This window comes from Leopardus geoffroyi, chromosome D1, assembly GCF_018350155.1.
Source record: "Leopardus geoffroyi isolate Oge1 chromosome D1, O.geoffroyi_Oge1_pat1.0, whole genome shotgun sequence".
NCBI classification, from domain to species: domain Eukaryota; kingdom Metazoa; phylum Chordata; class Mammalia; order Carnivora; family Felidae; genus Leopardus; species Leopardus geoffroyi.
This window is the reverse complement of record NC_059329.1, coordinates 6,041,290-6,068,094: the sequence shown is the minus strand read 5'-3', so window position 1 is coordinate 6,068,094 and position 26,805 is coordinate 6,041,290. Positions and strand designations below refer to the sequence as shown.

General features: G+C 43.5%; 1 protein-coding gene across 14 annotated transcripts in view; it reads left to right on the top strand.

The window, feature by feature from the left end:
• Nucleotides 1–9,382, top strand: part of ALKBH8 (alkB homolog 8, tRNA methyltransferase) — a 77,650-nt gene extending 68,268 nt beyond the window's left edge. For all 14 annotated transcript variants that reach the window (XM_045482662.1, XM_045482655.1, XM_045482660.1 and 11 more), the window contains 2 exons: nt 5,722–5,871; nt 6,984–9,382. In XM_045482662.1, the coding sequence (XP_045338618.1) occupies nt 5,722–5,871; nt 6,984–7,541 (708 nt within the window). In that variant the 3' untranslated portion in view covers nt 7,542–9,382. The remainder of the gene's footprint in view (nt 1–5,721; nt 5,872–6,983) is intronic.
• Nucleotides 9,383–26,805: the final 17,423 nt, after the last annotated feature.

The following is a 26,805-nucleotide window of genomic DNA, read 5'->3' as shown; positions in this document are numbered from 1 at the left end:
GCACAGAGCCCAATGCGGGGTTCATGAACTCATGGACCTTGAGATCATGACTTGAGCCGAAGTCAGATGATTAACCGACTGAGCCACCCAGGGCCCCTGAAATGCATTTTTGAAATAGTAGCTTAAGCTCTCTTGTAGATACTTTTATAAACTGCTTTTCATTTTTTATAACATCATCGGTTACTGTTCATTTCTGTCATCAGCACTAGCTGTTGTCTTTATTTCCAGAGTTAAATTTTGTAAGCAAAACTTGAGACCTTCAAGAGATTTATTGCCTTTATAATAGTACCAATAAGAGGTGAGACAGTATGAACCCAGAGCTCAGCCTGACTCATCCATTGTAGGGACTTTCTTGGTTGCTTTAAATAGTCTGGATTGCAGGGGCGCCTGGGTGGCTCAGTTTGTTAAGCGGCCGACTTCGGCTCAGGTCACGATCTCACGGTCCGTGAGTTCGAGCCCCGTGTCAGGCTCTGTGCTGACAGCTCGGAACCTGGAGCCTGTTTCAGATTCTGTGTCTCCCTCTCTCTGACCCTCCCCCGTTCATGCTGTGTCTCTCTCTGTCTCAAAAATAAATAAATGTTAAAAAAAAAAAAAAATTAAAAAAAAAATAAGAAAAGAAAATAAAATAAATAGTCTGGATTGCAAATATAAGAATAACTCCAGGAACCTATTTATAATTAGAAGAATTGGAGATATGTTTATATAAACCTTTTCTGCACGTTTCTGGTTTGGTTTGGTTTTGTGTTTTAACTGTTGACTACGCCAATAAAGGAAAGAACAGAAGGGATATTAACATCGACAGGTTCCTCCCGTGAGCTGAGTGCTGTGCTGTGTGTTCTCACACAATGTGGGAGACTGGCATTACTCCCTCCATTTTACAAATGGGAAACCGAATGCTCAGTCAGGCTATGACAGGCTCATGGTTACATGGTGTCAGGACAAGTATTGGAGCCTCATCTCCAGCTGCACAGTCTGTACTCTGTGGCATTCTGCTAAGAGAGATTTAGAAAATTAAAAAAAAAAAATTATTTATGTGGAGGGGGGAGGGGGCGGAGAGACAGAGGGAGAGAGGGAATCCCAACCAGGCTCCGTGCCTTCAGTACAGAGCCCAACGTGGGACTCAGTCCCACGAACCATGAGATCGTGACCTGAGCCCAAATCAAAAGAGTCAGTCATTTAACGACTGAGCTACCCAGGTGCCCTGAAATCATGTCTGTTTGTTGTCCACCTACTGGGCACGTGATAGAAGCTTATTAATGGTTTGTTGAATGGTGAGGAGCAAACCTGTGAATTCACCCTCAATTTCTTACATGGAAAGCAGAGTATACACAGTGCCGTGTTGTGTAATCTTGAAGGAAATGCGACAACATCAAAGTGGGTGGGCCTTCACCCAGAGTAATGTACCTTGAGGATACAAGGATCTCTCTTTGTATCTAGACTCTGGGATGCGAGTTTTTGTCCACTCTTTGTTCCATATAATAATAACGATAGCATTTGCATAGCCCTGCTGTGGTTAGTGAAATATTTAGTTTACATCATTTTGTTTGATTCTCATATGAACCTTGAGAAGTAGGCATTTTTATGATGAGGAAACAGAAGCTCTGAGATACCATATGGCTTTCCTAGGTTGTTCGCCTAGTTACTGCTGGAGCCACCCTTCAGCTCGCGAGTTCCGAGTGCTGTTTTCACTGTACCGGACTGACTTTGACTCTTCCCTGGCTCTCTCAACTGTGTACTGCCCGTCTGATCTCCCTGTAATTGCTTGTTTTCTTAGTAGTTTTAAAAATGTTGTATTTTCTAAGTAATAAAGATAATGTAGCTGCAGTTCCGAAGATGGAAGGAAAGGTGTTTACCTAGAATCTTAACACCCTAATAAACCAGTTTGTTGTGAGAAAGATCGTTCCAGTGTTTTCCTGTAATGTTTATATTGTCATGAGTATGTGTACAGCTCAATAACTCATTTGTATTGCTTCATATTTCCATTTTGCTGTGTGGCCTTACATGGTTCCCGGACTTTATGATGCTCTTTGAGTTACTCGATGGTTCCTCATGTTCAGTGTGAAGTTGTTATAAATAACACAGTAATGAGAATCTACCCTGAGAAACACTGTGACAAGAAGGAAGAACGCGGCTTTTTGGAGTGAGAGACGCCCAGGTTTAAATCTCTGCTCCGCCGCTTAACTATCTTACTTGAGCCAAACTACCTACGTGCTTTGAGAGGAGGTTTCCTCATCTGCAGTGTCGTAACAGTACCTGACTCAGGGTGTATCTTCGCGGTGGGTACATTAGCACAGAGAATCTGCTGTAAGATTTAGCGGGCGCCCCAGTAAAAGGCCCCTCCCCCTTTTTTTAAATCCTGTTTAGCTTTTTCCATATGTTGGATTATTTCTTTTTTTAGGATGAATTTTTAGAAGAACAATTATTGGGTCAAAAGTTGTGAACATTTTTATCTTCCTTGAAAAGCAGTGTGCCAAACTGCTTTTGAAAATGGGTGGAGTCCATTTGTAACATCACTAGCACTTTTGAGAGCAAGTTTCGTTACTGCCGTCACCATGGTGTACTGTGGTTTTAAAATATTTTTGATACCTTCGAGGGAGAAAAACGAGATCTTGTTTTCTAGTTTGCCCCTTTGATTACTAGTTTGAATACTTTTTCTTTTTTTTTTATCAGCCCTTCCAGAATTGCATGTTTAACGTTTTGTTGGAGATTTTAAAAATTATAAACAAGTTCAGGCACTAGGTGGCTCGGTTGGTTAAGTGTCTGACTGGATCTCAGCTCACATCTTGATCTCAGGGTCGTGGGTTCAAGCCTTGTGTTAGGGCGCCACTCTGGGCGTGGAGACTACTTAAAAAAAATAAGTGAAAAAAAATTTTTTTTAAGTATAGAGGAGTATAAGCACACATTTTAAGTCCAACCTGTATGTGTTTTTATGTCATTGATCTCCATCTGCCATACAGAATTAACAGAGCTTTTAATGAATGCTAGTATTTATAATTAGGCCATTTTCTGTCATATTGTTGACATTATGCAACATCATTAAGGAGAATTTCAAGTACTGGGTACAATCCTTGGTATAAAAACTTAAGGAAATTTAAAAAGAGAAAAGAGAAAAAGATAGTGATGACTTGACTGTAGTATATGAAAGACTCAGGCCAGTTAAGTGCAGGATGAAAGTACTCAGCCCGGCACGAATCACGTTTACGCTACACCTGATGCTTTGTGACTGAGACTGTCCCATCCCTCACACTGCCACACAGGGGCACTTTGTACAGGTAACGGTAGCAGCCTGGCAGCGGGAAGAGGGACATTTCCTCTTGTTTTATTTGGCTGCTCTTCTCCGTGTTCTGCTTTATCTATGGTTCTTGGGTAATAACTTTCTTTCCATGTTGAGCTCTATCTCCTGGTATTTGTTCTGTAGTAAAGTTGCACTTTTTTCCTGTCGACTTTCAGCTAGATTTATAGCAATCTGTCAGGGTCGGACATACTTGAAACTTCTGATTCCGTGAACTGAATTTTATTATAAAAACAGTGGCAAACTCTAGAATGTAATATGCGTATTACTTCAGTGGTGTTGTCATCTTGATGTTGTCACTGCTAGCTCAGTGGTGTAGAATATGGGTGAAAATAAATACAAGGAATAATAAAGCACTTAACGTATCTTACATAGTTAAAGACAGCAATCATTTGGGAATTGGGCCCCTGTTATTAATGGGCCCTTGGTACTTTTTCATTTTTTTTTTTAAATTCATTTTGAGAGAGAGATGGAGAGGCAGAGAGAGAAAAAGAGAGCAAGCGAGTACAGGTTGGGGGGCAGAGGGAGAGGGAGAGAGAGAATCCCATGCAGGCTCCACACTGTCAGCACAGAGCCTGATGTGGGGCTCGAACCCACGAACCATGTGATCGTGACCTGAGCCCAAACTAAGAGTCAGTTGCTCTACTTACAGAGCCACGCAGGTACCCTGGGACTTTTTTGTCTTAAAATATATCAAAGGGAAATTGCTATATTTTACCTCTAGTGTGGTACCTTTTATTATGCTTCGAAAATAAATGCAGCTCTGGGATAGAATATAGAAGCTGTTTAATACCAACTAGAAATTGAGCAAATTCATACTAAGTATGAGTAGCCTGGCAGTGTCCATTAACTTAATAAGAGTTGTTTTGAGGGGCACCTGGGTGGCTCAGTCGGTTAAGCATGCAACTTCAGCTCAGGTCGTGATCTTGCGGTCCATGAGTTCGAGCCCCACGTCTGGCTCTGTGCTGACAGCTCAGAGTCTGGAGCCTGCTTCGGATTCTGTGTCTCCCTCTCTCTCTGGCCCGGCTCTGTGCTGACAGCTCAGAGTCTGGAGCCTGCTTTGGATTCTGTGTCTCCCTCTCTCTCTGGCCCGGCTCTGTGCTGACAGCTCAGAGTCTGGAGCCTGCTTCGGATTCTGTGTCTCCCTCTCTCTCTGGCCCTCCGCCCATTCATGCTCTGTCTCTCTCTGTCTCAAAAATAAATAAGAAAAAACATTAAAAAAAAAAAAACTTAAAAAAAAGAGTTGTTTTGACATGAGGACTCATGCTCCTTATTCTCACATAGACCAAGGGAACCCTAACAATCAGTGCTCACTGCATCAGAAATTCAGATGAGTAAACACAAGGTTGAGGTGGCCACTGCTATCTGATGAAACCTGCTTTCACATTTCTTTTTCTCTTTTGTAGAGAATGAGTAAAGAACTGTCTGGGGAAAATTATTAATTAGTGGTTTAACCTTTCTGATGCCCTGCCCACCTTCCCTGTCCTCCCTCATTTCACGTGTGCACACTGCATACATGCTCTCTCCCTCCCCTCCACACGCACACACGCACACACATGTGTGCACACACATGGTGCCCTCAGAATCAAACAGCAAAACTGAACACAACAGTAACAACCAAAGTAGAGAGGAGAGAGGCTGCCGCGGTGCCCAGATGCTTCCCGCAGAAGCAGACACAGGCAGAAAGGCACATGAGGTCCTTGCCAAGGGACATGAAGGGAGGCTGCGAGCTGCCTTCATGCTGCCTTTCCCTAGGGACGGTTCGCTTAGACTGCAAGGTGTAATTACATAGCACTTGACAGATTTTGAATTCAGCACTTCATTCCTGATTTATATGGGTTAGGTGTTTAGCAAAACAAGACTCAATAGCTTTAAAAAATGAAATAAGTTATTTTACTTTTTTGTTGTTTTGGGATTTTATTTTCTGATTGTACAGTAATATGTACTGAAAAGTAAAAAGAAGCAGGCACAAATCCCAGCCACCCTCTTGCTATCTGGGCCAGCACAGTATCGTTGGTGTAGTGATGAGGGACATCTGTAGGTCCCCACAAAGGACCGAATGTCTGCGTTTACAGAATAGTTTTCGTTTTTATACGTGCGATCTCACATAAGGATCTAGGTTGGTGATCGATTAGAGGGCAATTAGGCCTTTCCATTTCCACTGCTGCCATCTTTATACTAGTCGTTTTCTTTCCGTTCGCTACTTTGAGCTCAGTCTGGTACCTGGTGAGATCATAAAAGCTGCCCCCTAAACGACGGAATCTGACTTTGTGCCGGCTGTAGGAACTGGTAAACCCTGGCTTTACCTGCTTCACGGTGCATACGAGGTCTGCGCCCTCACTTTATGGTAATGAAGAAGCCCAGTGCTCGTAATTTCCCGTGACGTTTAAACAAGGGGTTGTGAGATTCGTCGCTTCTGCCTGTTACAGATCGGTTGTGATCGGAGCCAGAGCCTCGTGGACATCTGTCGAGAGCGGCACTTCCAGGCCTTCGTCTGCGACGCGCTGGCTGTGCCCATCCGCGGCGGGGCCTGTGATGCCTGCGTCTCCGTTGCTGTTATTCACCATTTTGCAACAGCGGTGAGTGCTGTCTCTCTCTCTCTCTCCAAGACCTTGTGGCTGTGGTGGCAGGAAATGCTCATGGATTTCACCCACGTGGACCCTATTTTAGCTTTTCTTTTCTTCCCTTCTCTTTCCTCTTATGTGGTTTGCCCCCTTTGCTGAGAAAGCGCATGGAAGGAGGTGAGGTGCCCCGCTGCGGTCGGCCTCTGCCCTCTGCCCACCGCCCACCACCCGCCCTGGGCCTTCCTCATCGTTGTGTCCTCAAATCCAGGGCCACGGCGCTCTGGCTGTCAGGGGCTGGAGGCGCTCATCCGCCCTGCGCCTCCCCAGCAGTCTCTCCTCAGCCTCTGAGCCTCTTCTCTGTCCATGCCCCACCTGCCTTTCCCGGCCCTTCTCCGCAGCCCTGACGTCTGTGTCCTCTCCTTCCCATTCTGCTTTTCTTCTCTTCTCAAAATTCAGGTATTTAGCTGCTGGTGGTATGTTACTCATGCTTTTAGTTAGGCACACAGGTCCCTAATTTTAAAATGAGTGAATTTAGGGGCGCTGGGGTGGGTCAGTTGGTTCAGTGTCTGACTCTTGATTTTGGCTCAGGTCGTGATCTCATGGTTCCTGGGATCGACCTCCACATCTTCATGTCTCTCTGCCCGTCTCCCGCTTGCACTGTTCCCCCCCCCCCCCAAAACAAATAAATAAACTTAAAAAAAATAAGTGAATTTAATAGTTTATATTTTTCTTATAAGAAAACAGAATCTTATTTTTCCTGTGTGTGGGTGGTTTCTCCCTTAATCTCAGCGATAATTTTATAAATCGCCCTGTGCTGGCATTACCAGCAGTCCCCACGCACCTTGTGACTGAACTGAACACAGGACAAAACCAAGTGGCAAACCCTCTATGCCTCTATTTAATTAACACAAATAAAAATGTCCTTTTCCTTATTTCTTCAACACTTTTTCCCCTCAGAAGATTTCCCGTCTCTTTTTTTTCTTTTTTGTTTTTTATTTTATTTTATATTTTGGTAGATTTTCTAAGCTGTTCGTCGTAATGAAAAGCAGTGCTATCGCCAGTCCAACTTCCTGTTTCCTCTCTTTCTCCTCTTGGCTGATAAATGGCAATGTGTGTTTTTACCGTAGGAGCGCAGAGTAGCCGCTCTCCAAGAACTCGTTCGACTCCTGAGACCTGGCGGGAAGGCACTCGTTTATGTCTGGGCAATGGAACAAGAATATAATAAGAAGAAATCCAAGTATCTTAGAGAAAACAGAATGAGCCAGGGGAAGGAGGAGGAGGTCAGCAGCGATACGCCAGGCCCAGAGTTGCTTGTGGAGCAAGTGCCTGACACAGGCCATAAGGAGCCAGCATGTCGAATGCCCTCCATCAGTGACTTCCAGGAGGGAGGGCGGAATTCAAGGGAAGTTACGGATTCCAAGCTCCCCGTTCACACTAATAGGACTTCTTTTCATTCTCAAGACGTACTGGTTCCCTGGCACCTTAAGGGCAACCCTGGGAAAGACAAACCTGCTGAGCCGTTTGGTCCGGGAGGATCCCATGACCCAAGTCCTGTGTTTCATCGTTTCTACCACGTGTTCCGTGAGGGGGAGCTGGAAGCCGCCTGCCAGACTCTGAGTAACGTCCGCGTCCTGCGAAGCTACTACGATCAGGGGAACTGGTGTGTGATTCTTGAGAAGGTCTGACGTCTCTGAACATACACACCGGAAAGAAAGGCTCAGCTTTATTTTTTAAAGGACTCTAAATTTACTGTCTTTTTAAAGAGAAAATGTGTGGAAAAGAATCAAAGAAAGGAGACCGCCTGAGAGAAAATTGGAAGTAGAGATTAGTTAGGACACATTTGGGCTACTAGTATGGCCATTGTATCCATAAATGTGGGAACGGTTCTCTTAAATAGGGAGGCATAGGGATGGATTTTAAAAGTGACTGAAGTAGTTTGTGAAGTTTTTGGGGTCCCAGGGTAAGAATGCAGCATTCTGAAGACAAAGTTTTGGTGTTAAGGTTACTCAGCGAACTAAATCATGTAGAATCTTAGTGATGCAATCATACAACATTTTAATAAAGAAGTATTTCTGGACAGTAGAGAATTGTCTGAAGACTTTGACTCTTAGCTCTGTAAAGTCACAGACGATAACCTCTCCCCCCTCACCGTCCTAACGCAGGCTTGACACGTAGTAGGTGCTCAGTAGAATTTCAGCCCATCAGATCGTTCATCCCACAAATACTTACAGAACCCCTACTATGTATTTAAGTACTGTGAGTGGAGCTGTGAACAAGAGTGAAAGCTCCTGCCCTCCTGGAACTTCCGTTGTGGAAGAAGGACAGCCGGTATGCAAATGAAATTGATCCAATGTGCCAGGTAGCGAGAAGTGAAACAGGACTTGGCGGTTTTCCCCGGGAACAGAGGATCGTTTCCAAAGGGCTGCGGTAACCACGAATCCTGACTGTAGTTGGTTACCGAGAATTAGTTGGTATTCCTGATGTATTGACCAGGTGTTAAAGGCAACCCCAGTGGGCTCTTACAACTCCTTTGTTTAAGTAGCAAAAGTTAGAATGGTCAGTCAGACTTAATTATGCCCTTACAGCCACAGCTGTAGTGTCACTACCGGGTGTCTCCAGTTCCTTCATGGTTTGTACCAGTCTGGGCGCAGTCAGCAGTTTTTACCTCCAAATACTTCACACTCAGTCAACTTACCACTCAGGTCAAGTTTCCAGGAAGAACAAAGGTAGAAAGTCAACCGTAGCTCAAATGATCACGCAAAAGGAAAGTACTTTTTAAAACATGCATTGCTTTTATAGCAGTTACGCTTAAGACTACTTCAAGAAAAATTGCTTCCTGTGAATGATGACGCCCAGACAATTGTGTCTGTTGTTATTGTTGAGATGTTTATTTTCCAGCGTCAAGCTTTCTGAAACTGGCCGTGATGAATAGGTCTCGGATGAGACGACGATTGTTTTTGTCATGGAATCTTCACTGCAAGATTATAACTGTTCCCTCCAGATGAATGTATAAGGTTCATGATATGAAAAGACAAATTATGGGGCTAAAAAAAAGCAGTTTTATTCTGACAGAAATTCTAGAACTTCACATTGCAATGTGAAGCTCAGCTCCTGCTAATAAGTTTTAAAATCTAGATGAAATGGGCGATTTTCAAGGAGGATGCAAATACCTGAACTCAAGAAGAGGCAGAAAATGGAAGGTGTTGAAAAAGCCGCATAGGAATTCAGAACTTGGCTCTTGATTCAGCCTGGAAATTGAATTCTCGATCTGCCATTAGTTTTAGCCGGAGACTCTGGACAAACTCCCTCCCTTCTCTGTGCTCCAGTTTTCTCAGCTGTAGTGCTGGAGGAGTTGTTCTGCAATTAGCTGGGATAACAGCTCTCAGAGCAGTGCAAGAATAGAGTGTGTGTGTGTGAAACATGTTTATTATCATTAGTCCCAGAGAAAGCCCTCAAGAGTTTCAGGAATTGAATGACATCAAATCTAATTTGTTAATTGTGTATTAAAAACCTATGGTTTTACTGATTTTTTGTCTTTTTGCTTGTTCTTATTAGTTGCAACAGATACATCACAATTTCGTGCTATGATTGTGGATTTCTCTATTTTTCCTTCCAGATCTATCAATAATTATAAGGCAGAACTGGAAGGAAAATCCCATTGTCCATCAGCAGTAGAGTAAGTGAATCGAATATTACTACCTAAGCAGTGGAAGTGAATAAATCGTCTTCACAAGGTACACTGTGAATAGATCTCAGGACCATAATGCTGAGTAACAAACCCCACAAAGTAAGACCATACAATTCCTTCAGAGTGCAGGTGTCTCTGAGACTACCTTCGCTTCTGACACTGACTGCAAGTTCAGGGGCTCCCAAGAGTATCCTCAGGTTTGGTCATTTGCTAGAAGGATTCACAGGACTCACTGAAACTGTCATACTCATGACCACTGTTTATCACAGCAAAAGGCTACAGATTAAAATCAGCCAAGGGAAGAGGTGCAGGAGAGTTACACGCATGGAACTTCCTGTTGCCACCTCCCGGTGAAATCTGGATGGAGCTGACTTCTCCCGGCAGCGGGTAGGATAATACACATGGAGTGTTGCCAACCACGGAGGCTCACATGAGGCTTGGGTTCAGATTTTTAACTGAGGGCTTAACTACACGCACATGGTTGACCACCCATCTGGCTGACCTTTCATCTCTAGCTCGTCTGGAGGCCCCCCCAGGTAAACAGATCCTTCTCAGGCAGGATATTGCAAAGGCTTAGAGATTAACTCCCAGGAGCCTAAGACAAAGGCCAGACCTCTTCTTGGATAAGGTCAACTCTACTACATAGTTTTTTTTTTTAAGTGAGAGTTTATAAACAAGCAATATTATACTTTTACAAGACTGGATAATGGTGAACTTTTGAAAGGAAAGAACGAGTTCAAGGCCTTCTGGGGTGCTCACAGTTTATTTCTCGGGGTGGTATGTACATAGGCGCTTGCTTTGTGTTAATTCACTAACATTGAGTGTGTGATAAAGCACTTAGGATTTGTTACCTTTATGTGTAATATAAACTTCAAAATTTAAAACAGTTTGTAAAAGAAAGTTCTAAACATGCAGTGAAATATTTTAAATATTAAAAAAAATTCAGTGTTGTTTTTTTTTTTTAATTTTGAGGGATAGAAACAGAGTACAAGTGGGGGAAGGGCAGAGAGAGGGAGACACGGAATCCAAAGCAGGCTCCAGGCTCTGAGCTGTCAGCACAGAGCCCAATGTGAGGCTTGAACACATGAACTGTGAGATCATGACCTGAGCCAAAGTCAGATGCTTAACTGACTGAGCCACCCAGGTGCCCCAAACCAAACTTTTTTTTATGAAATAATCTCTACACTCACCATGGAGCTTGAACTCATTACCCTGAGATCAAGAGTTGCATGCTCTACTGACTGAGCCAGCCAGGCACCCCCTGTCAATTATTTTTTAATTTTAAAGATTGTGCTTCTTGTGTTCTGTTTAAGAAATTTTTGCCTAAACCAAATCACTAAGATTTTCTTTTATGTTGTCATCTAGAAGTTTTATAGCTTTACCCCTTACATTTAGGTCCATGATCCATTTCAAATTAAGTTTTGTGTACATGTTGTGAGGATTGGCTTACCTTTCTGCATGCTGCTATCCAGTCGTTCCAATATCATTTTGAAAAGATTTTTCTGGGGCGCCTGGGTGGCGCAGTCGGTTAAGCGTCCGACTTCAGCCAGGTCACCATCTCGCGGTCCGTGAGTTCGAGCCCCGCGTCGGGTTCTGGGCTGATGGCTCAGAGCCTGGAGCCTGTTTCCGATTCTTTGTCTCCCTCTCTCTCTGCCCCTCCCCCGTTCATGCTCTGTCTCTCTCTGTCCCAAAAATAAATAAACGTTGAAAAAAAAAAAAAGAAAAGATTGTTCTTTTCCCCAAGTGAATTGCTTGACATCTTTGTGGAAAACCAATTGGCCATACATATGTGGATCTATTTCTGCATAGTTTTTTTTTTTTTTTTTTAATTTGTGTGTCTATTTTATGCCAATACTGTTTTGGCTACTGTAGCTTAATAGTAAGTTTTGGAATAAGATTTCCAACTTTGTTCTTCTATGCACTTAATAACAGCTTCAAAATACACAAAGCAAAAACTGATGTAAGTATAGAAACATAGACAAATGTATAATTACAGAGGGAAATTTCAATAATTGATAGAACAAGTACCTAGAAAGTCAGTAAGGGTAGTATTAACCTCAGCCTTATTGGCATTTTAGAACAGCCCAGCCAACAACAGCAGAATACACAAGAACATTTACTAAGACCATCTTCTAGGCCATGAAACAAGCCTCAGGAATTTAAAGGTATTAAAGTCATACAAAATATGCTGTCTGGACACAGTGGAAATAACCCATAGATTCAGCAAGAATTCAAAAGGGAAAACAGAAAGTATTTTGAACTGAATGAAAATAAAAGCACAGCCTATCAAAATTTGTGCACAAAAACAAAAGTATACCAGGCTTGACATTGCTGTCCTTAGAAAGACCTGCTTAGAAGGTTAGCCCTTAGCTGGTGTCCGTGAATTTGGATTTCAGGGCGTGGGATTCCCACTGCCTTAACTGATAAGAGTAGCTCCCTGTGCCTAACATGTTTCTACAAATGCTATGGTTTATGCCGAACGCCTGCTTCCCTTTTGGGAGTCTGGAGTTGGGCTGCGTGCCAGCAGAGAGTGCCTACGTGACCAGCTCTCATTAAACGTGGGCGCTAAGTCTGTAGCTTCCCTGGTTGGCAGCATTTCATGCTGGAGGGATTAGGCATGTCCTACGTGACTGTACTGGGAGAAGACTCTTGGAAGCTTATGCCTGGTTTCCCCTGGACTTCGTCCTGTGTGCCTCTCCCTTTGCTGACTGAGCTGTGTTTTGCTATGATAAATCTTAGCCCTGAGAACAATCATATGCTCAGTCCTGTGAATCCTCCTAGAGAATCACCAAACCTGGGAACCGACTTGGGGACTCCCAGCACATTGCTCAGAGTAGTACTGAGGGGGAAGCGTACTGCACTAATTGCCTATGTTAGAAAAGAAGAAAGGTCTCAAGTACAAGCACCTCAGCTTTCTTCTTAAGAAACTAGAAAAGGAGGAGCGAATGCAGTGCACAGTATGCAGATGAAGTGATAATGATCAGAGCAGGAATCAGACACACAGAACAACAGTAGAGAAAAGCAGTGAAACCAAAAGCGTGTTCTTGGAGACTAATAACATTGATAAACCTCTAGCCCGTCTGAGTTGACCAGGGAGACAATTCTGTGAATTTTATAATTGGAAAATTCAATTAATAAAAAAAATTAAAATTCTCATGTACTCACTTTTTAAGCCTAATGGTTGAAAAGGGTTTATTATTGTATTCATAATGCTTATTTTTCCAAAAATATTTACGGTAGGATTACTTCAAATTCCAATTAATTTAATTATGCAGTTTTTCTATGATCTGTTGAGAGAAATAAGACACTGTTTGTATATGAAAGAAGCATGATCTTAGCCAGTTCCTAAATATGTTTGGAAACTGTGTTTGAGAATTTGAGATTCCGGGTAGAGCAAGTAAGCCATGTTGACTGACTATAAGGATGAAAATTCTTTTTTTTATTAAAAAAATTTTTTTTAATGTTTATTTTTGAGAGTGAGAGAGAGACAGAGCACAAGTGAGGGAGGGGCAGAGAGAGAGGGACACACAGAATCCGAAGCAGGCTCCAGGCTCTGAGCTGTCAGCACAGAGCCAGATGTGGGGCTCAAACCCATGAACCTTGAGATCAGAACCTGAGCCGGCGGTGGACGCTTAACCGACTGAGCCACCCAGGAGCCGCAAGGATAAAAATTCTTAAAACATATTATTTATTCTTTTTGCCACTTTGAGTATTTCTCTATTCCTTGACATTTAAAAAAAAATTAAGAGAAATTCTTTCATTGTAATATTCCCTTCATTGCTTTTCTGCTTTCAAATAGCAAATGTGTGCTGTTGGCCACATTAGGAGTTTACTAAGTGAGTCCCTTGTTCTTGCCAATAGCCTCAAGTCAGCCTCCTGAATGTTTTCCACTCACAGTGGGCAGAGAATGTATTACTTCTCTCTACGCCTCGCATTCCCGGCTTCTTCTCGGTTCCTAGCTTCGTCTGGTTATTTTGTCTTCACTTGAAGTGGAAGAGGAACATTCAAGGTACAGTCTTGTTGGCATTCTCCTGAAGAACCTTCTTTAGTAAAAGTCTTGATCTTGCCATAAAAGAATCCCCATGTAGGAAGAGAGTGCATACACTAAGATTTTCCATTCGCTTTTGTGGTTATGACTCTATAGTTTTGAAGAGTTATCATTCTTTAGTTAATGAGAGGAAGAATCTCAAGTTTTAATAGAGGGCGTTGGGGGATCAGGATATACTGCGACTCATAATTCTTCCCTCTGCTGTTTGATTAGTTTTTGAATTAAAGTGTCTGGGGGCTGCAGGTAGGGTTAGAAATATTAGCTCCCCACGTGTGGCTTCAAAACCCTATTTATGGTGTGGAAGATAACCTAAGTGCCTCTGTTAGAAAAGAAGAAATAATAACCTGTTTAAATCAGCACTGGATAAGGTAAGACCCAAGTATAAGAAATAAGAAGAGGGCTCTCGTGATAGGAATCATTGTTTCTATAGCTGGCTCTTTGAAAATTAGTTGTGAATAGCAGAGTATGGTGGAGACTATGGCTGCTTTACTTTTCAGCATCTGCCTTGCTAAGTACTCTTCCCTAGTGTCCTTCTGACCTGAGGCAAATTGGTTTAGTGGTTCTAGAATGAATAAAATGTTTTTAAGCCAGACGTGGATTTGAAACTGAACTCCACTACTTACCAGCCATAAGACCCTGGGGAAACATGTGTCCGCAAAGAGAGAACAATAATACCCACCTGCAGACCGTTGGGTGGATTATGTGAGATCGCGTGTAAAATACTCACGGCACTTACTACATACTAGACAGTCAGTAAATGCCAGGTCGTTCCTTCCCCCTCTTCTGCTTCATCGCATCCCTGAGAGCAAACAATCTGGTCTTTGCCTTCCCTAACCTGTGTGTTTATGTGTATGTGTGCGGTCAATTTGACACAGGCATTAATGAGTTCAGGGCTCATTTATCGATCGCTTACTATGTGCCAGGCACTATTTTAAATAATGGATACATCAGAGAACATGAAAGGATCCTGTGCCCACGGAGCTATGGTCTAGTTGGAGGGAGTAGTATCACGGCCTGTGGTGGAACGGACGATAAACATAGTAAGTCAACCGTGTATTATGTTGTTTTCCTCCATCGAGAAAGGAAGCAGAGCAGAGAAGGAGGTTAATGGTGGGAGGGCACATGAGTTCCAGCTTCTAAAAGGGTGGTCAGGACAGTTGTCTCTGAGAAGATGACGTCTGAGTGAAGACTTGTAAAGGAGGAGGATTAACTGTGTACTTATCTGGGGAAGAACATTCCAGAGAGAAGGAGAGACCAATGCAAAGGCCTGAGACGAAGGAGCGCCGGGAGGCCGGTGTGGCTGGGGGACTGCGTGAGAGCTGGTGGCGGTGAGCGAGGTCCGAGAGTTGCTGGAGAGTTGAGGCTTACCAAGCGGGATGTGCCAGAACGTCTCCGGATTTTGCTCTCAGACGGTGAGCTGTTTGGAGTGGCTTTGGGTGGACCAGCCACACGTTCTCAGCTCCATTTTAAGAGAGATGCTCCGGCCGCTGGGTGGAGATTAGACAAGAGGATGCAGGTGGGTGCGGGGAGACAGGATGGAGGGCTGCGGCCATAATCCAGATGGGAGATGACAGCTGGCGTGCCACAGCGTGGTGGCAGTGGAGGTGGGGGCAAAAATAACAGGCTGGTGATTGTGTGATTTGGAGGTAGAGGCATCGGTGTTTCTGACGGGTTCGATGTGGGGTGTGGAGAGTAGGAGGCGTCAGCGATGCCCCCATCCCCGTGAGAGGGCAGCCACTGCACAGCGATTCCCATCTGTCCCGTGGGCCCTGTCGTTCAGAGGCAGTTTCTGCTTGTCCTATTCTTCCCCTCCTCGGTCGTGGGCACAGATCCATCGTGGCACTGCCCCCAGCATGTCGTCCTGGTAACATCTGCAGATAAACCCAGCAGGTACTTTAGGCTCCCGAGAAGCTCGATGTTCAGTCAGTGTGTGAAAACAGAAATAGAAGGCAGCGCAAGGATTGTGACCATAAACTCCTTTAGGGACCATTAGATCGAGGTAAACACACACACCCAGGGATGCCAAAGTAGTGTAAGCAATAGAAAGGCAGGTGATGGAGGGCACTTTATTTTTAGTAAGTTGCTAAGGAGAAAATGCTTCCCCAAGAAGAGCCAGGCATGCAGGACCATAACCTTCCAATGCCCTTTGCAGAAGCAAGGGGAATAAACAGTGATGGAAAGAGGGAGTTAAGAGCCTTGTTGCTGCCTTGCTTCTGTTGCACCTCTGTCAGCACGTTCCCCAAAACCCTGAAAAGCAAATGTGAAAGAAGAACTACGATAGATAACTCTCTCATGTGCAAAGTCTCGTTTTCTTCCCTCTTGCAGAAGAAGCCGGTGGAGTTGGTTATTGATTAATGAGAAATGGCGAATAAGCCTATCATGCAATTTTAAAGAATGTCCATTCTGGCTTTTGTAGTTTCCAGCAAGGAAAAGAGGGCAGTTAAGGAAATAAAAGCTTTTAAAACACATTTTAAAGGTTCAGCGTAAAGAGCTAAGAGAGGTCTATATAGAGTTCAGGAAGGAATTCTTAACCTGTGGTCCATGACTAAGCTTCAGAGTGTTTGTGAGTGACTCACAATTGTGTACATAACTGTGGGCAGGTGCATGTACACATCTTCTTAGGAGAGGGTCCATTTTTTTTTTCTAAAAAAAGTTAAAACTCACAAGCTATAGACTCTAGGCAGTGACCCCCTCCCTCCACCTTGCTTATGCTCAGGAGATTTTAAAGACAGCCCAAAGTCCAAGCACCAGAGACACTGATAGATTCGGATATAAAGGTGCCCCCAAGGTGTGTGTGTGTGTGTGTGTGTGTGTGTGTGTGTGTGTGTGTAGGCGGTAGTATGTCTATAAGATTATTACTTATTACTTGAATCAGTCCTTGATCCAACCCTTTTGAATACATATTTAGGTCCTATGTGAAGAAAAGACTGTAAGCAAAAATGAAGAGAGTACATGATATGTTCTTTAATTTGTGATTGACCTTGGGGCAGGAATAGGAGAGACATGATAAGTATTAACCAGGATAGTGGGTATTTTCCTACAGAAAACTCCCATTTTTGCTCTTGGACGATGAAACAAGCCAGACTAGTACATTTCCTTGTTAAGTAGAGCGATTGAACCAATAGTAATGGAACCCTCCCACTTTCAGACAGACCCGTGGCAACATTAGCCAATTATAGAAAAAGACGAAACTGGGGCACCTGGGTGGCTCAAGTTGGTCGAGCGTCTGACTCTTGATTTCGGCTCAGGTCCTGATCTCACGGGTTCATAAGATCATGCCCCCCTCAGGCTCTGTGCTGTTGAGAATCTAATTGGGATTCTGTCTCTCTCTCCCTCTCTGTCTGCCCCTCCCCTACTCCACTTGCATTCTCTCCATCTCTCAAAATAAATATTTTGTTTTTTAAAGGAAGAAAACAAAAACTATTCCCCTACAGATTATCAGTGGCTGCTGGGCTGTACAGTCATAAGACTGGTGGTGTAGGATTGTCTCTGATCTGTTGCACTATCACTGTGGCCAGGGGAATGAGGTGCTGATTGGCTCAGGCCTGGGTTGTGTGCAATTCTCTACACCCATCACTGTAGCCGGAGGAATGGGGTACCTTGATTGGCTTAAGGAGTCAGGACCCTCCTGTGTATCTTTGGGTAGCACCAGTACTACACAAACTATGGGGTTGGGAATGGGGAGAAGGTTTCCCGAAGGGAATTTGGCCTGTACCAACCTGAATGACCATAGATGCTGGGCTGCACATAACAAGGATTTTACTGTTACCCCTCCAGAAAAGGGCGCAGGTGAATCTACATCATATAAGGTTTTGTAGCCTTGGCACCATGAGGCTTTCTGGCGGGGCAGAAATGGTATCGCAGCATCTTCTGGCCAGGACCATCATACCCGTGGGACGATAGCAGTGTCTCCCAATGACAGGCAGAGCAAGAGGGACTATCCAAGCAGCAGCCAGAGAGACCTCAGAACCATGTGGAGCAACGATGGCGTCAGGAAGAGTGTTGGTGGCTGGGGACCTCCGAGGAGATCTCAAGTTTGTGAGGAGTCCCGAGGATCCTTGAAGAGCTCTGTGCTCACTCTTCTCTGAAATTACAGTGAGAGCTGCCAACAAACTAGGACCCCCAAAGCAATGGGGGCAAGGGGATTCTTGGGAGGCAGGGGCTCAGTGGCTGCCCTTGACCGCCAAAGCAAGGTGGGCACGGTTACCATGAAGGACAGCAGAGTGGAAGCAGCAGTCAGTAGAGTCTGGCTGCAGGAGACCAGGTGCTGGCTGGTTGACTATTCTGTCCCTATAAGACAATTGGATGAGAATCTACTAAATTTTTACTTGAACAGTAGAAGCAGAAAAGTTCCAGTTGAAGTCTAACTTGAATCACCAAAACAAAGGGTCACAGCTGTTCAGTCAGTTCCCAGGCATGAGCCAGTTTACAGACCAGAACTCCTTGAATTAAGAGGAAGCCAGCTCCCCTTGAGGAAGGATGCTGGTCCCCTGCTAAAAATTTATATTGTGAACCTTTCTCTCAGCCTTCCTCAAAGGGACACACTGGCCTTGACCGGGCGACTGCGCACTGGGAAAAAGAAAATAATCAGACCTTGTGGGGATCACTGGACAAGACGCTAGCTCTGGGAGACCCAAGATGGCACGTGGTCCAGCAGGAAGAGCAGGGGCTCACGGAGGTCAGGTGATCATTGGAGTTTTAGCTCAGGTCCATCTCACAGAGAGCCCAGAGGGCCCCCGAACCCAACTTGCAGTTACTTCCCTGGTTCCAGGATGAATAAGTGGAATATTCAGCTGCCACAATCCCTGTGTGGGTTCCCTGCCCTCTGGAGTGAGGGCTATGATTGTAGGAAAGGCCAAGTGGAAGCCACTAGAACTGCCTCCCTAAGGAAAATAATGAGCCCAAGGCAGCAGCACATTCCTGAAGGCATTGCACAGATCAGTGTCACCATCAAGGGCTCGAGCCACATCCCCATTCCACTGGCCTTTCTTTGGCTGGTGCAGAAAACAGGCGGACCTTGACAAATGACGGGGGATGGTCATCAATGTGCCCAGGTCGTGACTGCAATGGCAGCTGCCAATTCAGACACGGTCTAAGTGCTCAGGCCACTGAACCTGTCCCCTGGTTGCTGGTGTGCAGCTGGGTCAACCACCAGAACACATTGCCAACGCTTTTTAGTTTTTCTTCGATTACTCTAGCTCAATATTGCCTTGTTTGAATAATGAAAAATACTTAGTGACTTAGTTCTTTTAGTAATGAGGAGCAAACCATGTTTTGGATTCTCAATCTGCCCTTAAATAAAAAGCATAGCTCTTTCACACCAAGAACACCACACGGACTTGTGACTTCTTTAGCAGCAAAGTCACAGCTCCTCAAGGACTCCCAGAAGGCACGACCTCATAACTAGGTATTCAAACATCTACCCTGGCCTCTCCAGCCCTTTTATTTTGTTATTTTTAATTTTTTTTAATGTTTATTTTTGAGAGAGAGACAGAGCGCGAGTGGGGGAGGGGCAGAGAGAGAGAGGGAGAGACAGAATCTGAAGCGGGCTCCAGACTCTGAGATGTCAGCACAGAGTCCAACGCGGGGCTCGAACTCACGAGCCGTGAAGTCATGGCCTGAGCTGAAGTCCGATGCTCAACCGACTGAGCCACCCAGGCGTCCCTCTCTGGCCCTTTTAAACTACTCCCCACCCTGGACTCCATTCCACACACTGCCTGAACCTCCAGATTCAGTACTGTGAGCGATTCTGTCTCGTGCTGTTCAGTCATTTCTTGCATTTTAGGTCGCCAAGTTCCACTGATTCCTACTCCCGAATATTTCATGCATTGATTTCTCCCCTGCCCCATGCCTCACCTCTCTTTGATTTTCTACACTGCTGCCAAAGTGAATTTTATAACATCTGAAGATGTTTGTCCTTAACTCCATCGTGACTTTTACTTCCCAGCGATGAAATTCAACCACTGTGAATGTCGGACGTGACTCTTCATCGAACAGTGCTCTGCTCCCCACCTCCACCGAGGGCCCCGTTCATACCAAGCCACTTGGTCGTTTCCATGCATGCTTCACACTTTCCCTGTGTTGTTTACTGATTCTTTCTCTTCCTGCTTCTGAGATGTTCTTTTCTGTTATTTTCAGACGCTCAAATCTCATCCATTATTTAAGACCTACTTTGAGTGCTGTCTCCTCTGTAAAGCTTTTTCCCATTCCCCTACCCCAGTTGGGAATAATATCTTTTTCTTCCAATCTCCAAAGCACTTTACCTGAGATGCTCCTGTTTATTCTTTTGTACCTTATTATATTCATTTGTATATATGAATTACCATCTTTATTTTAGAATGTAGGGAATAAGAACATAGTAGGGAATCGGTAATTCTTTGTTGAAAGAAATGTCATAATTAAAGGTATTAGAGCTAGAGGTGTCTGGGGGGCCCAGTCGGTTAAGCACCAGACTTCAGCTAAGGTCATGATCTCGTGGTTCATGGGTTTGTTTGAGCCCTGCGTCAGGCTCTGTGCTGACAGCTCAGGGCCCGGAACCTGCTTCAGATTCTGTGTCTCCCTCTCTCTCTGCCCCTCCCCAACTCGTGTTCTGTCTCTCTTAAAAATAAACATTAAAATTTTTTTTAAGTAATAAAGATATTGAAGCTAAATTTTGGAAGGAAATATTAATAAATCTGATACCTATTATACTTGTTTTTTATTAAAATTTTTAAATGTTTATTTTTGAGAGAGAGAGACAGAGACAGAGCATGAGTCAGGGAGGGGCAGAGAGAGAGGGAGACACATCATCTGAAGTAGGCTCCAGGCTCTGAGCTGTTCGTGCAGAGCCTGATGTGGGGCTCGAGCTTACGAACCATGAGATCATGATCTGAGCCGACGTCAAGAGTCGGACATTTAACTGACTGAGCCACCCAGGTGCCCTGAAACCTGTTATACTTGTATAAAGTTTAATTATCTCTCAAGAAGCTCACAGGTGTGGAAAAACAATCTGGTTAGAAGTGTAGTAATGGGATAAGAGCTATATCATGCCATTGGGTTGATAAATTGTTACTTTTTTTTTTTACTTCATTCTCAACTTTATTTCACTTCCTTGTGATATGAAGATATATGTAATCAAATCTATTCTCTTCTTGTCCTATGTACACTGTCATGCTCAATGCTTGTATCATTCATTGGTTTGTTTGTAATGCAACAAATAATTACTGAACGCTTGCTGTGTGCCAGGTCCTGTGGTGGTCCTGGGTACTACACTGGGAATGAAACACACCTGCCCTTGCCTTCCTAAAGTTTAAAGTATTGAGAAAAGAAAAACAACAAACAAGTTAAGATGCAAGTCATTACATAAATTACAAATCCTGTAAGTGCTCTAAAGAAATAAATCTGATTTGGGGAGCCTGGGTGGCTCAGTCAGTTAAGCATCTGACTCTCGATTACAGCTCAGGTCATGATCTCCCAGTTTGTGACATGGAGCCCCAAGTCGGACTCAGTGCTGACAGCGCAGAGCCTGCTTGGGATTCTCTCTCTCCCTCTCTGTGCCCCTCCCCAACTTGCCTTCGTGCATGCTCTCTCTCTCTCTCAAAACAAATAAAAAACATTTTAAAAAATCTTTAAAAAAAATAAAAAAGAAGTAAATTGGATTTACTGATAGAGAATAAAAGCAGGAGAGCCCCTGCAGAATGATGAGATTACCAAAAAAGTAAATGCATTTTTAATTTGAAAACTTTAATAAGGGACACTTGGCATGAGACTCTTGATCTTGGGGTCATGAGTTCGAGCTGCACTTTGGGTGCAGAGATTACTAAAAAAAATAATAATAAACTTAAAAAAAGAAAAAACAAGAAATCTTAAGTAATATAGTCACATGGTTCAGAAAAATTTAAATACAAAAGAGGTGTTTGGTTGCTTCACTACCAAGTACCTTTTCAGTGATAACCTTTTTGTTATTTAAAAATTTGGGGGGCGCCTGGGTGGCTCAGTCAGTTAAGCGACTGTCTTCAGCTCAGGTCGTGATCTTGTGGTTCACAGGTTTGAGCCCCACGTCGGGCTCTGTGCTGACAGCCCAGAGCCTGGAGACTGCTTCAGATTCTGTGTCTCCCTCTTACATTGCCCCTCCCCCACTCACACTCTGTCTCTCTCTCTCTCTCTCTCAAAAATAAATAAAGACATTGAAAAAATAAATAAAAATTTCGACACTGTAAGTGTATTACCTGTTCAACACCTTGTCATCTATATGCCCAGTTTCTGACATCTTCCTGTTGTAGATTGTGGTTGCAAATGGCTCCCCATGATGCCTACCTTCTGGTGTTCATGCCCTTGTATGATCCCTCCATTTTCTGTGTGGACTAGACCTTGTGGCTTGCTTCTGAATACAGCAAATGTGATGGGATATCACTTCCATGATTAGGCTACAGAAAGTGACCTCTGTCCTGCTAGCTGACTCTCTATTTCCTTCTTGGCTAGCATGCTTGGATGATAGCAGGTGCTGTGGGGGAGAGGCCTTGTGGCAAGGAACTGAGGGCAAGCTTTGGCCGTCAGTGAGTGAGGAACTTGGTCCAACAACCTTTGAGGAACGGATGCTGCCAACAGCCACTAAATGAGGTTGGAAGTGCATTCTTCCCCAGTTGCAGCTTCCGATGAGTCTGGAGATCTGGCGGCCTCATGAGAGACAGTGGGGCCGAGGACCAGCTGAGCTATGCCCAGATTCCCAACGCACAGAAACTGAGATCGTAAATGTATATTGTTGTAAGCCTCTACATTTGGGGATAGTTTGTTACACAGCAATATAACCAATACACTTATTATTAGCTATTGTAAAAGCACGTGTCTACCTCATACATTTATATATTTTTCAATAATATATCTATAGGAACAGCTCCAAAGTGCGGGATCACTGGCTCAGAGAGGATGTGCATGTGTAAATTTGTTTGCAATTTCCAATTACCCATCACATAATCCATACTGATTTATAATCCCATCAGCAGTAAGTGAGGATAACTCCCCATCTGAATTTGTTATTAAAATGTTGGATAGATGGAAAATCATAGCTCATGGCGTTTAATTTGCATTTCTCTTGTGAGTGAGGTTAAGTATGTTTTCTTGTATTAAGTCATCTATATTTCTTTTTCCATGAATTGTCTCTTCATGTCTTTTGGCCATTTTTCTCTTGACTTAAGTTTTTCTCTGTTGATTTTTAGGGATTAGTCCTTTGTGAGATGAGTTGAAAATATTTCTTTCCAGGTTTTTATTTGTCTTTGTAGTTTTCTTATGCTATTGGTAGCCAATCATGGGGCTTTGGTGTCGATCTTTTCTTTCATGGTTCTGGATTTTGAATCAAACTTAGAAAGATCTTTCTTATCTGAAGATATTAAAGAATGGTCTGTGTCTTCCATTCCCACCCCACACTTAGATTTTAGTAATCTTGGCTTTATTTTTTCTGCTTAAATATTTGATCCATTTGGAGTTTATCTTATTGCATACTGTACCATAAGGGCAAAATTGATTAATTTCTGCCACATGGCTACTCAGTTGACCCAGTACCATTTATTAAATAGTCTGTATTTGCTCAGTGGTTTGAGATGTCACATTTACCACATATTAATCTTCTGTATGTAGCTGGACGTATTTATGTGCTTTCTAATTTGTTTCATTATTTCTTAATCTACTCATGTACTAGTTCCATAAAGTTTTAATTGTTGAAGATTTATTGTATCTGGCGAGTCTAGTCACCTCTCCCTCCCTACCAGTTGTGCTTCTTCAGAGTTTCTGAAGAAGTTTCTGGTATGTCAGAGTTTCTGGTGTGTGTGTGTGTGTGTGTGTGTGTGTGTGTGTGTACTTTTGAATCACCTTAATTTTAAAAACTTGGGGGTGCCTGGGTGGCTCAGTCAGCTGAGCATCCAACTCTTGATTTCAGCTTAGGTCATGATCCCAGGGTCATGGGATCAAGCCCCCCAGTGGGGTCCCCTACTCAGCATGGAGCCTGCTTAAGATTCTCTCTCTCCCTCTCCCCCTCCCCCACTCATACACTCTCCCTCCCTCTCTCTCTCTTTCTCTCTCAAATAAAATTCTTAATAAAATACTAAAAAACTTGTTGGTCTTTTTGCTTAATAGTTTTAACCCCTCATTTATAATTGTTACGACTCTAGTTTCTTTTCTCATCTATTTGTGTTACTCAGTATCTCCAGTAAAATTTTATTTTATTTATTTTTTATTTATTTTTAATGTTTTTATTTATTTTTGAGACAGAGAGAGACAGAGCATGAGCAGGGGAGGGGCAAAGAGGGAGGGAGACACAGAATCTGAAGCAGGCTCCAGGCTCTGAGCTGTCTGCACAGAGCCCGATGCAGGGGTGGGACTCACAGACCGTGAGATCATGACCTGAGCCGAAGTCGGACGCCTAACCGACTGAGCCACCCAGGCACCCCTCCAGTAAAATTTTAAATAATAGTGGACATAGTGCTTATCTTTGTCTTATTCTTTTTAAAATTTTTTTAATGTTTATTTATTTTTGAGAGTGAGAGAGACAGAGCAAGAGTGGGGGAGGGGCAGAGAGAGAGAGGGAGACACAGAATCCTTAGCAGGCTCCAGGTTCTGAGCGTTCAGCACAGAGCCCGACACGGGGCTCGAACCCATGAACCGTGAGATCATGACCTGAGCTGAAGTCGGAGGCTTAACCACCTGAGCCACGCAGGTGCCCCATCTTTGTCTTCTTCTTAACACGAGTGGAAATGATTCTTGTGATTTCCTTTAAGCATGTTACTTGTATTGAGGCTGAAATGGCTGAAATTTTATTCTAGTATCAAGTCTATTCCTATTTTATTGACTTTTATTTAAACAAGAATGTTGTTAACTTTTTAAAGTGCTACTTTAGCACCCCAAGACATGGATGTAATTATTTTCCTTACATCTATAACCTGATAAGTTGTGTTGATAGATGTTTTAATGTTGGAGCATTGAAAAGTGTTCAGGTGAACCTCATTTAGTCATGTGTGTTTTATTTTAGTAGGCTAATACTTTATTCCAGATCTTTGCATTGCTATTCATGAACAAAAATTGTTTGTAGCTTTCTTTGGAGTCTTTGTCAGGTTTTAGTGTCAATGGTATATTCTTTTCATAAAACTAGTATGGAAGTTTTCTCTCCACCTGCCCATTTCCCTCCACCTCCCTCCTCAAGCTCTGAGATAGTTGAATAGCATTGGGATGATCTCCTTGAAGTCTGGGTACAACTCTTATGAAGCGGTCTGGGCCTTTCTGTTTTGTTTTGTTTTGTTTTGTTTTGTTTTGTTTTGTTTTGTTTTGTTGAGAAGGGGTAGTCTTTAGCAAGTTTTCTATTTCTTCCATGGAAATGTAATTAGATTTTTCTGCTTCCTCTGAGGTCAGATGTTGTATCTTAGAATATTCTCTCTCTTCCTCAGGTTTTCATAATTGTTTACACAAGGTTGAACAAAGTGGTCTTTTATGATTCTTTTAACTTTATTTTCCTGTGGTTACTTTTTCTTCTCATTTCTTATTCTGTGTTTCTGTACTTTGTCCCATTATCACTTGATTCGGTTAGTAGTTTGTCCAACTTTCTCTTTAAAGAATTAGCTATTGGTGGGGCACCTGGGTGGTTCATTTGGTTGAGGGTCTGACTTCGGCTCGGGTCATGATCTGGCAGTCCGTGAGTTCGGGCCCCACGTCGGGCTCTGTGCTGACAGCTCAGAGCCTGGAGCCTGCTTCAGATTCTCTGTCTCCCTCACTATCTGCCCCTCCCCCGCTCTTGCTCTGTCTCTCTCTCTCTGTGTCAAAACTAAACATTAAAAAAATTAAAAGAATTAGCTATCGGGGGGCGCTGGGTGGCTCAGTGGGTTAAGCATCCGACTTCGGCTCAGGTCATGATCTCACGGTTCATGGGTTCGAGCCATGTGTCAAGCTCTGTGCTGACAGCTCAGAGCCTGGAGCCTGCTTGGGATTCTGGATCTCCCTCTTTCTGCCCCTCTGCTGCTCACACTCTCTCTCTCTCTCTAAAGAATTAGCTATTGGATTTACTCCTTAATACTGTTTTTCTATTTTCTAACTCACTGACATCTTTCTGCTTTCCTTTTTGAGACACATGCTTAATTCATTTATTTTCATTTTCCTTTTGTATTGATTTCCCTTGTCCTCTAAGCTCTTCTTTAGATTCTGATAACGTCACATTTCCATCATGGTTGATTTTAAGAAATCTGGCAACTTCCATTTGTCAAAGCGTTAATTACAAAAAAGACCTTTAAATTTCCCAGGCACAGTGGAAACATTTATTTTCTGCTTTTATAATAAATTTTTACAAAAGTTCCCTTACTTTTCTCCTCTTACTGCATTTAGGATCATAGAATGTTGTCCGTGCTGTTTCTACTTTTTAATAATTTACTGAGGCTTGGTTTGTGGCCTAGCATACGGTTAGTTTTTGTGAATGTCGCAGCATCTGAAAAGAAGGCATTTGTTTTAGGGATATAAGGTTAGATCTGTATCAGTCAGATCTGCCTTATTTATCACCTTATTTGAGAGCTCTCTTTCTTTACTTTCCAAATTTGAATAAAGGCAGCCCCAGTGTCTTTACACCAAGGTTACTAAGAAGTTCAGTATTGTTATGGCCTATTTGAGGGTTACTCTCTGTATAAGTTGGGGTCCAGCAAACAGCACAGATGACATACTCTAATTCGGTAATAGGGGAAAGTTTACTGAAGGGGCTGGTGACAAAAGTGTGGGCAAGGTTAAGGGAAACCATCGGAGAGAAGTACCCCAGAGCTGGCAACAGCTGGGAGCCATAACACTCTCCAGGCATGAAGTAGCAAGACCAGAGGGAGGGGATAGTTTCTGGAACCAGGAGAGGGTGGCCGTGGGAGAGGGCTGCTTGACAGCAGCAGTGGCCTTCGATAGAAGAACACAGACTATTTAATCTACAGCCAAGCAGGTAGGGAGTCAGGGGAATAAATACCCCTACTTCTTTCTTTTCCTGTCTGCAGTCTTCTGCCTGTGTCCCTCACTGGCTGAACTGAAGAGGAAACCAGAAAGCAAAGGAGCCCAGTGATACAGTCCATGAAGGGCAGCTTCCTGGGGCACAGGGAGAAAGATGTGGATTGGATTTTGCCACGTCTGACCTACAACTAGCTCCCTTTTGGCTTGAAATCGGAAAGTTAATTAGTTTCCCACTCCCCTTTCCAAAGCACTAGAAGGCCTCAATATTGTTTTGAGAGTG